Source organism: Cucurbita moschata, unplaced genomic scaffold (genome assembly GCF_002738365.1).
Source record: "Cucurbita moschata cultivar Rifu unplaced genomic scaffold, Cmos_1.0 Cmo_Scf00002, whole genome shotgun sequence".
Taxonomy (NCBI): Eukaryota; Viridiplantae; Streptophyta; class Magnoliopsida; order Cucurbitales; family Cucurbitaceae; genus Cucurbita; species Cucurbita moschata.
This window is the reverse complement of record NW_019268518.1, coordinates 3,870,786-3,881,852: the sequence shown is the minus strand read 5'-3', so window position 1 is coordinate 3,881,852 and position 11,067 is coordinate 3,870,786. Positions and strand designations below refer to the sequence as shown.

At 36.0% G+C, this 11,067-nt stretch overlaps 1 protein-coding gene across 3 annotated transcripts in view; it reads left to right on the top strand.

The window, feature by feature from the left end:
- Nucleotides 1–11,067, top strand: part of LOC111463553 — a 21,738-nt gene that overhangs the window by 4,054 nt on the left and 6,617 nt on the right. For 2 of the 3 annotated variants that reach the window (XM_023107551.1, XM_023107535.1), the window contains exons 2-6: nt 3,939–4,024; nt 4,217–4,585; nt 4,673–4,765; nt 4,891–5,274; nt 8,563–8,623. In XM_023107551.1, the coding sequence (XP_022963319.1) occupies nt 3,939–4,024; nt 4,217–4,585; nt 4,673–4,765; nt 4,891–5,274; nt 8,563–8,623 (993 nt within the window). The remainder of the gene's footprint in view (nt 1–3,938; nt 4,025–4,216; nt 4,586–4,672; nt 4,766–4,890; nt 5,275–8,562; nt 8,624–11,067) is intronic. The other variant, XM_023107543.1, reaches the window with a different exon arrangement.

Genomic DNA, 11,067 nt, shown 5'->3' with positions numbered 1-11,067 from the left:
GGTAAAAAAAAAAAAAAAAAAAAAAAAAAAAAGAAGAAGATTAAACGAGTAAGTACAAATGGAGGCTCACAGAGACATATCGACTAATTGGACCAATTTATATCCTATACTTTCCATATGTTTTTCTTTTACCAAGGAACTCTATGATTTCTCTCCAATCTCCAACAAGATAGTCATTAAGGGTGCGCTCAAGCTAGTAGAAGGAAGAAATCCTCGAATCTTTTAGACACTCAATTCGAGAAATTGGAAGTTTGTTAAGTCTTCAGAGAATAGGGGCAAAGGGAATTGATCATATAAGTACTCAATGTCATCATATGCCTTTTTACAAACAACATAAATAACATGACAGACATTGGAAATCCTTTCTGGCTTTTGTTGATATTGAAGATATGAAGTTTTATATTGCTAAATAACCAAGCAGGTGCTAGTTCCATTGAGGGTTTCTTTGTAACCTTGATTGTAACGAAGCAGGCACTCTGTTGTAGTTCTAATGATGGTGACTTTGTTGCAAGGACATAAAGATTAGGACATTTTAACTTAGGCAGTTTGCCTTCTCACTTGACTCTTTCTGAAAGCTGCTTTGACTCTTAGGAAGAGTGGGCATTTTCTATTGTTAGCAATATTCAGCCCATTCTGTTCTTTATGCAAAGATTGCTAGTCAACTTATTCAAATAGGAACCGTTCCAGCTAAACTTGTTCTAAGAAGTTCTCATAATTTGTCTGTGTCCATCATGGTCATGTTCAAAGTTTTCATAATATGTTTTGTGTTATACAAATAGTTTCTGATTGAAAAGCCAACATGAGCATAGCCCAATGGTTAATACATCTATTCCTCTCCCTTGAGGTTAGAGGTTCAAATCCCTATCGTCATATATATATTGTAAGAAAATTAGTTTGGACTGTTTTGATTCAATTTGTAAGAGTATTTTATAAATCCTAGGCTCCTTTAAGTACTCATGAAATTGTTGAAAGCTTTAAGTGTGTTGTATTTACCAGCTATGCTGAAGGTAAGATAGCTGGATGGATAGGTCTGAAGAAAAAAGTTATACGCTGGTCACTGCTACAGCTAATATTACAACAGCCAATCTTCTATAGTGGGAAGAATTTGATTGTAAAATTTTCCAATGCACAAGCAAGTTGATGGAGAGATGATTGGCATCTGTTATAGGAGCAAATATGTGATCTATTTTTGAGTTAAGCTTACTCGAATTAAATCATGAAGTATCTTTGGACTGGAAGGTTTCTTTCTTGGCAAGAGTTTCAATTAGCTTGTCTGGTGCTGTGTGACACTGATATTCTATGTTATAGATGTAGTGTTCAAATTGAGATGGAAGAAATATACTGCATTTGAAGGTTTTGGAGAATCCATTCTTCTTCCTTTTATGTCCTATTCTCTCTGTATTTAATTTATATGAAACTGATGCATTATATTGAGAAAGAGCATGCAAAGGAAAGGGAGATGAGATATTCCCACAAGACCAAACAGTTGGAAAAAGGGTGGCCCAATTGGTCATAATCTGTACAAGGTCACAATTACGAAATTACAAAAAATACTAGACAGAGAACATCAGATGAAAGCAAAGAGATAAACAGAGTTTCAAAATACCTTTTGTTAGAATAAATTTCTTTGAAGACCCTCAGCCTCCAAACAATAGGTGTCACCGCAATTGACCACAAAACTCTAGCCATGACCTTTAGAGGGATTGCCCCTCTTAAGCTGAAGATACGCCTCATCAATTTTATTAGGAAACAGCAATGAATACCCAACAGATTGAATAATATGTCCCAGTTGGCTCTCTCAAAAGCACAGTGAAGGAAGAGGTGCTTTGAAAGAGGTGCTCGCGTTTTGTACCAACTAGGGGGAATGCAAAGATTTGAAAGAGGTGCTCGCTTCATTTTTTTTAGAACATATCATTTTGGCATTCAGAGGTGGAACTCATCATTATCATGGAATTTGATAGGCGGTTCTCTTTTTGCATCCATTGATACCCTTAAATTTGAGAACGGATATTAGAAAATCCATCGTTTACTATGCACAGTGAAGTGGCGTGGGTGCCTCCCCTGATTCATGTGCTTTGCCTTTATTTTCTTCCTCATTTTATATAGAATCCGAAGTGAACAAAGTAACAAGAGTTTGTGTGGATGGGAAATCTTCTTAGCAACCAATAAATTACTTAATTCTAAAGCTTTAGGGGCTTTTGACTTTGACATGTGGGAATGAGAATGTGATGTCTAGAAATCGAATAACCATGTCTGGTATGTTGGAATGACATCTTATAATATTATTTGAATTCTTAATCTATATGTATTTATAAATCAATTAATTGTACACAGTTAAATTAAATTTTGTTAGTAAGATTTTGTTTAATAAGTTTCTTCATACTAAATTTGAAATTAATTATTTCTAATTAAAAACAAATAATTAAAATAGATTTTATATGAACTATTTTCCCGGTTTAATGTGTCAATGTCCAATTCTATTACAGGTTTAGGTGCCAATGTCCAATACTCATACAGGTTTAGGTTTCCCATTCCCCCACTTTGTTACGGCATGCTAAACAGCCCCCAATCGTTTTGTATATTCTGAACAACCATAAATAAGTTCCTGGCTGCTTGTGCACCGTGGCTTCTCTTACCATGGTGAAAGCTATCCTTGCCTTGCATGGTTATAAAAATGAACAGGAGGAAATTTCAAGGACAAGACTGAGGATTCTGGTTTTGGCATTCAGGGGAAATTTGAGAGGCAGATAGTTTTTTGTGTTATTCTCAGTTGTTCTCTTGCAATTATAACATCCTTTTGGTTAATGTCATTTGGAGTATCCTGAAGGGTAGGAGGATAATTCATCTTCCTTCCCCTCTTTGTAGTTTTTCTTGGGAGTATCCTTAAGTCCCAAACATTATCATGTTCGTGCTACATTTTCTAAAAACAATTGCTTATTCATTCCCAATCAAATGATTCAACATGAAGTGAAACTGCAAGCCTTCAAGCCTTCAAGCCTATGACAAGCCCTTCTCTTTTTACTGGTAAGTAGTAATTCCTCCAAAAAATGTCCTAGCAAAAGAATATTCCCATCATATTCCTCTCTGGGTTAGGTCCGACTTTTCTCCTACTTGGTCCGTATCTATGTTTTGCTCTATTAGATTGGAGATTTAGTTTTGCGCTTGATGTTTGGCTTTTGAGATGCATCCAATATACACTTTATATGTATGCCAACCCTCTTGGTGTTTCTGTGACAGCCGAGTAGAAGAAGGGTACACGAATGAACAAAGACCACATCCGAATGAGAGAGATCATGAGGATAAGATAGCTAAAAAGCTTAAAAGAATTGAAAGTAATTACCTATTCTAATAAGGTGCATCTTCCTTTTCGGTGGCTCAATCATAGAAACTCCATATTTAAGCGTGCTTTGCTTAGAGCAATTTTATGTTGGTTGACTTCTTAGGAATTTTCTTAGGATGCATACGAGTGAGGGCAAAGCATGCTAAAAGAACTTTTGTTAGTCTATGGGGATATAGTCTTCACTTTTAGAGGCGAGAAGTAGGTAACGTGACTATGTCGTAGGGGATGCAGGGGAATGCCGTGACCATTAGTGCCGAATTTGGATTCCGAATCCTCATTCACATTCTGGGCATGAGTCGTTACAACTAATTATGTGGGTATGATTTACTGGGCTATTCTCTGTCCTTGCATGGTGGTGAGAATAGGAGCTTTCTCTATCTTGGATGTTTTAATTTGCATGATTTTGTTGGCTTGATATGGTTCTTCTTTGTTCTGTTATGATAATTTATTTGATTTAATTTCTTCGTTTCATTGGGGATGGTTTTTAGTATTTATATTTGTTCTTCCCTCTACATTTTCTGATTTCTCTTTCCCTCCACCCCTTTGAATTTTCTCCTACCCTTTATTAATGGTTATCTTGCTGGGTGATTGATCTCAGGAACTTGCAGAGCATCCTTTCATCCAATTTGTGCAAGGGAGGCTAGGAATAGAATGGAGGTCTGGGCAAAATATGGGTGTGATAATGTAAGTGTGAATTATTCTCATTCTAGAATTGAGTCTGATTACAATTTCAAATGTGACTTCAATCAAAACAAATTAATTGCGACTGTAAAATGTTAGGCAATCACCTTTATTTATTTATTTATTTATCAAATTCCCCGATGTATTGTGTAAAAAGTGTACATTTCTCGAAATCTAAAGCGTTGCTTCTATTAGGTGGAGCTTCGTGCTTTCTGTTCAAAGCATTCAGAAAGTCAATATTGTAGGAGCAGTGGCCGATTTCAAGACCCTTCTGAAGCTGTTAACAGTGGCTCACATGTGGTCAACCACCTTCCAATGACATTATCAGTCAACAGACCACAAAAATTAGTTGGGAGAAGGAACATTGATAACCTTATACTCTGTAAGGATGCTTCTGATTCCAACCCTGGAAAATTGGACGATGGCAAATTAGAAGATATAGGATCCTCTTATCCCAGTTTAAATGCGGATTCTGATTGTGTAGATACACATAAATGTACTGTCCAGGGGGTTGAGGATGTCATCCCACTTGATTCCCTTAAGTTTGCAACAATTATGAAAAAGGCAAGTTTGCAAATTTCTGTTTCCTCTTTTATGGACTCTTTCTTTCTAGGATTATCGTACTTAAATTGTATGTCTACCTTCTTGCAGTTGATCGACCAAGGAAAAGTGAATGTTAAAGATGTAGCATCAGAAATCAACATACATCCTGATTTATTATGTGCAAAACTTACTGTAATGCCTGTAATTGTTAACTTGTTTTTTTTTTTTTTTTAAATATTGTTTTGGACTCTTTCCCAATAAAAATCTTGTCAGCTCTTTCCCAATAAAAAAAATCTTGTCAGCTCATGACGTCCTTCATTTTGCAGGCTGAAAACCTTGTCCCTGACCTGAAAGTCAAAATTGTCCGATGGCTAAAAAATCATGCTTATATTGGCACCTTGCAGAAAAATTTGAGAGTCAAACTCAAATCGGCTGCTTTACCCAAAGCTGTTGTTGGAGCTGCTAATTGTTCCGACTCTTCGTCGGTTCCTGATTCTGATGATTCAAATCTTGTTACTGATAAGATGGTTATACCTCAAAGAAAAGCTAAAAACACTATAAGCCTTTTGAAGAACGATGAAATCAAATCTTCGTCTGAAGAAATTGTTGGTGGCCATGGTCTTGCGGTGCAAAGTGGTATCTTGGACCAAAAAGCTTGTGAAGAACAAGCTGATTCAAATAAAGAATGCATCCAAGACACTGGAGAGAAGGTGAGCACATTAACATTTTTTTGCCATTCTTTTTTTGGGGCCTTGATTATTTGCCCCATGGAATTATGTGATGAGTAGTACAGTTATGGTTTGCTCCCAGTTGGCCATGCCAGGTTTCTTCTATTTACTGGCTGGTGAACTTATAAAGTATCCAGTTATTGAAAAAAGGAAAAAAGAGTGTTGTTTGTTTCTTGAGATGTTTGCTCCCACTTGACTACATTTGCAGTACATGGCATTGACTATGTTTCTGGAGTGGCTTGATACTAAAGAGAACATGGTATAGAGGTTGTGGAAAGTATTCACCAAGTATTACATGCTCATTCGAACCTGTTGTTTGTCAAAAGATAGGAATTCTCTGGGTACAAAATTGGGAACTATATTTTTTACTTGACTAGTTTAAAATTGGCATTTCATTGTGATGGATGATGACGTACTTCACAATCTCACGTCCTTCTATCTTACATGTTCTGTTTGTTGAACTGGTGTTTTTGACTAGTTTTGGATTGGTATGAATTGGGAAGGTCGGAAGTGATAACATGTTTTCGATTCTATTGTTTATCTGGCTACCTCATGGTATAAATTGTCAACTCTTTTTCATCATTATAGCTACTCTACACTTTTGTCCAATTGGAGAAGTCTTTTGTAATTCCTTTGGGATGACGCTCCCTTCTTCTTAAACTTCTTTCTGTAATTCATCCATCAATGGAATTTTTTCTTAATGAAAAAAAATCTGAGAACCTTCCTTTTCTCTTCCCACAGCTTATGTTTCTTGGTTTCTCTATCATTTCATTGGTTGTAACGTAGCCTGCTGTCACATGTCACTATTTTCCCCCTCAAACTAAGCAATTCACCCCTGAAGCCATATGGTCTTGAGTTGGAAGTGGGGAAACTATGCATCCACTGCGTACTCTCATGTTGCTTCCTTCATGGCCATAACCTCTCGGTCAGGTTAATACTCGAGCAGATTCTTCTCTTTTGAGTTGTAGCAAACCCCTAAAGCGGCGTTAGGTTCCGTTATCAAGTGTAAGGAGGAAGCCAAGATGAATGATAATAATAGGGGATGAAAACACCTTCCATCAGACTTTGGAACGAATGGTGACGAGGATTAGGTAATCGCTCTTATGGATTATGTTAGTGATAGCCTAATCCACTGCCACTCCAGCTCTTTGATTACTGTCCATTTTTCCTTTTTTCTCTCTCCACTTTCTGTGTAGAGATGTGAATTTGAATGTTGGGCAGATTTTTTATCGGAGGAATTTGAAGAAGGGCACGGAATTTGACAACTTTAAATCACAAAGTAGGTTTTAGTGGAGTCCTCAAATGAGAATCAACCAAAATTGTAAGATGCCCATCCGCTCAAATTTTAACTAGGACTGGAGTTTCAAATATACCCAATTTCTTTTATACCAAAAGCGTTTAGTAATGCATGTGTTCCTTGGTTTGCAGGGATGTCCCTTCAAGTCTTTTAGCATTATACCTCTCATTATGAGATGGTATCCTACCTTAGAGACAATGGGAGTGTGACTATCCCATCTCAGAGTCAATCAAAGAGTAGGGTGCATAACGGGGAACTGGTCTCATCCATAAATAAATTAGAAGGTGGTTGTTATTGTTGAATTGTGGCTAGAATTGTACTAGAGTTCTGCCTAGGGAAGTTATTGAAATTCAGTGCTTTGTGAACATGATACAATGCCACTACAAATGTACAACGTTACACTCATGACAAAAAGAAGCAGTCACGTATGGAACCCATTAGTTGAATTTTTCTTTATGCAGTATTTTTTTCATTATCCGTACTGTAAGAAGGAGACCTTCACCTTCATTTCTATCTTTAGTTATTTCATTTGTTTTAGGAGGACGATCCTCCATGTTTGAGTCATGTTCCATTGATGTAGCAACAATTATCATACTACTTTTATAAATAGTCAATGAAAATAGTACCTAAAAATTTTCAATTTATTCTCGAGTACTTTAGCTTAGAGGTGTTAAGGTTCCCTCTATTTGAGCCTTACTATTATTCAAAATAGGTCGAAAGAAGAATTCTACTTCTTCCCTCACACAAACACCATCTACCTCCACTTACGAGAGACCCATAACTCGATCGCAGACTTTGGCCTGTAACAGAACACCTAACTAGGTTCCTCACATCCATTCACTATCTCAGTTTACTATTGGTTTGGAGATGGTCATTGTGAGATGCCATATCCCCATTGCTGCAACATTTCTTCAGGAAAGATCCTGGCCACTCTAGCTGCAGGAAATGGGTGCCTTTAGGGTACTACCTGAGCTCATTTGAAGTGTCCATCCACTACCACTTACCTTAGATGTTGGAAGGCCTTTATAATTTATATGATTATATCCTTCCTTAAAACGATTATGGTACAATTGTAGTAATGCTGTTGATGTAGGGGTTACATTCTGAATCTATGGCAACCTTTGCATTGCCAGACTTATTATTATATTTTTTTTGGGTAAGTAACCATGCTTCATGGAAAAAGAGTAGACTCTAACCAGAAATGAGTCATGTGATAGCACTTGAGAATTTTTGACTACCTGCCTATTTGACTATTATGAAACTAGTAGTTAAGGATAACGTGTGGTGATGTGAGAACTGATCTTGTTAACATTTTGTAACATTTCTGTTCATGGTTTCTTGTTTTTTGTTTCTAGTTTTTGAGAAACACAGGCATTTGGCCTCAGTTCCCATTTCCTTTCTCATTCTTAAGAAACATGTGAACACTTTTGGAAACAACAAAATCAAGTATTTTTTTTCCCGGTTCTCATTTCCTATTTTCTCAAAAACACAAATAAATACATAGTGGTATCATTTGGTTACCAAGCACTCTTATCTTTCTTCTTTATTGAAAAAAGAATGAACTAGAAACAAGTAGTAGTTACAAAATAATGTTTTGTTTTTCTTTACTAGAAAACAAGAAACAGAAAATAAGAAACATGAATGTTAGAAAACTGGCCCTAAGTTAGCAAATTTTCTGTTCCTTTTTCTCTTACTTTTATACGATGCAAGGATATTGGTAAGTGCCTTGATTATAAGAAGGTTTTTTTTTACCCCTGTTATTATGCAGGCTGTGGTTTATCTTGTTCCTTCTCTATTGACTGACGTTTCTCATCTTGCTGCACCTTATATTTTGCAACAATTGGCCGAAGATGTTTATGAAGTTGCACATTTTGTCCCAAAAATTTATAGAGTTACTTTAGTTCACAATTCTTTTTTAGTTTATGATTTTTTTTCCCTTAACCACCTTAAGTGATTTTGTTTTATCCACGCAGCATTTAAATGAGCATGAGAGTTCTCAAGATTCCCCTTCAAGGAATTTTCCAAATTATGTAGGTATGTTATGAAGTTTATCGATTCTTCTTTGCATGTTTTCAGCTCAACCAATTTTTTTTTCCTCCCATATTTCTTTGATTCATTCAAGACAAAATTTTAGTCTTCAGTAGACATTGACAAGTTTCTAGTTTTATGATTCTTCCATTCGACTTGGTGAGAAAAATTGTCTTCGATAACTAGTTGATCCCTGTCCCTTTCTTCCTTGGATTTTATAATTTGTTGCATTTGAATTTATTGGCTTAGTCTTGAGTTCAAAATATACATACCAAACCTAATCTTGACAAGAAGTGAAAGTATGGGTAATGGAGTTCATTTCATATTGATGGCGATTGGAACTCCAATTACATTCAACATTTTGATCTAAACCCACATTTTTTAATTTTTGTTTTTATGAGCAACTGATGTTAGCAGTGTAGAATCGTAAAGGTTCCAGCTAAGTATAAGTGCACACTGTTAGAATGAAAGTTTTCCAACTATCAAAGCCCAATGGAAGGGTATATGAAAAGTTCAGTTTGAAAGAGAAGACCTCGAAGTTTGTGATCGAAGTAATCAAGATAGTAATTGAGATGGTTGTTGGTTTATGAAAAGAAAAAATAAACAAGGGTGATAAAAGAGAGGAAAGCAGGGATTAAACAGACCTTTGGGGTTGTAACTTACTGACTCAACTAGGAAGGGTTAATAGGGACTCATGCTCATATGCGCCTACAACTCACCCTTTTGGGTACAAAAGGGTTCAAGCAAAATGCTACCTGTTTGTGCTCACAACCTACCTTTTTGACCCTTTATATCATGAATTGAGTTCAACACCTATTCAACTGTTACTTAAATGCTTTTAAGAGCCTCAAACAATGCGAAGTGTTGAGCCATCTTTGAATCCTCAAAAACAATCTTAGCTCTTATTAAAGTAAAAGGAACTAAATTGCACGAAAATTAATTTAGTGTTAAAACTGAATGAATTACATAAGAGTGCAAAACAACTCTATGCTCGCTTCTCTATCTAATGGTAGAGATGAACTCAGTGTGGTGGCGTCGATTCGAAATCTTCAAGGTGAAAATATTGTTGTCCTTAGAGTTTGTGATCTAGGACTGTTGAAGATCTTAGATGCATTCTTGAAGTGCAATATGGACCCTTGAAGCCTAGGGTTTTTGCCTAGATTAGTGTGTTGAGCTATCTTTGGCATTATATCTGATATTTAAGGAGATTGATTGGAGAATCTGTCAAATTTGTAAATCACGCATTATTTGTTGATTTGGTTCAGTTGCAGCCACATCTTGGTTGCAAGTGTGGCAACCAAGATGTGGCTGCAGTTGAGCACCTTCTAGCTTTTGCTAATTTTGCTCTTTGGTTAATATGTGGGCGTAATTCTGATCACAACTCGGACAAAATACAACTTTTGCACTAAAACACAAAAACTTATCAAATTCTTCAAAAATTTAGTCTTTTTTACATCTAATTACTTTCTTTTAAAAACTCATGATTGCAAACATGTGCTTGACTTGTTTTTACTAAAATTTGCTCTATATAATATGATTTACAATGTTAAACACTTAATTTCTAAACCATAGGCTTAAATTAGGTCTTAGAGCTAAATAACCCTCACAAATGAGAGTTATCAGGAACTAAGCTTTTATCCCAATGAAAGGAAAGAATACAAAAAAGTCATTTAGGCCGGTGAGTGAGATTTCTGCTCATTGCAGTCACCCCGTGGTTCTTCGCACCTGGATAGTACCAGGTCCAAAGACAGCCCACCAGTGAAGCCAGGCTCTTAAACAAAGCTTTCAATTCAGAACAATTAGCCCAGATGATTGCAAAATTCCTTGAAATTAAGCTAAGAACAGAAAAAACTCTAGTATTCCTTTCCCCTCAAATACCTCGAAAGAACAGTAAAAAAACCATCCTTCCTTACAAACTGCCTCAGTCATGAAAAGGTGGATGAAGAAAAACCTCCTCCATAGAAAGACACAATCTTTGTTTCTTTCTATTCACACTGCAAATATCTGAAATAAAAACAATCCCAAATGGACATCTAAAACCATAAGCTAACAGTATGATATATTTTATAAAATGCATGGTGCAGATTATAGCTTCCGCTCTTTCTTGATAGAAGTAATGGATTACTCTTGAGGATTTAGAGTGCAGGTCACATTTTTTCATCCTTTTTGTAAGAGGTTCCAATAATAGAAGTTTAAAACTGATTTTTGTTTTCTGTTTTTGAGAAGTAATTGATTCTTTCTGTTTTTGGTTTCTTAAAAATCTTCCTGAGTTTTTATAGTTTTGTTCAATCACTCTATATAAGTATCATCCTTTGCTTCAATTGGAGGCAAGCTATGAGTCGTTATGTGAATCCTAGCTTCACTGATTTGATGTTGTGCCATTTTGATGTTTTTTTAATCATTTTAGATGTTTTTGTGCTTTCTTTGACATGCACCCCCCCCCCCCCCCC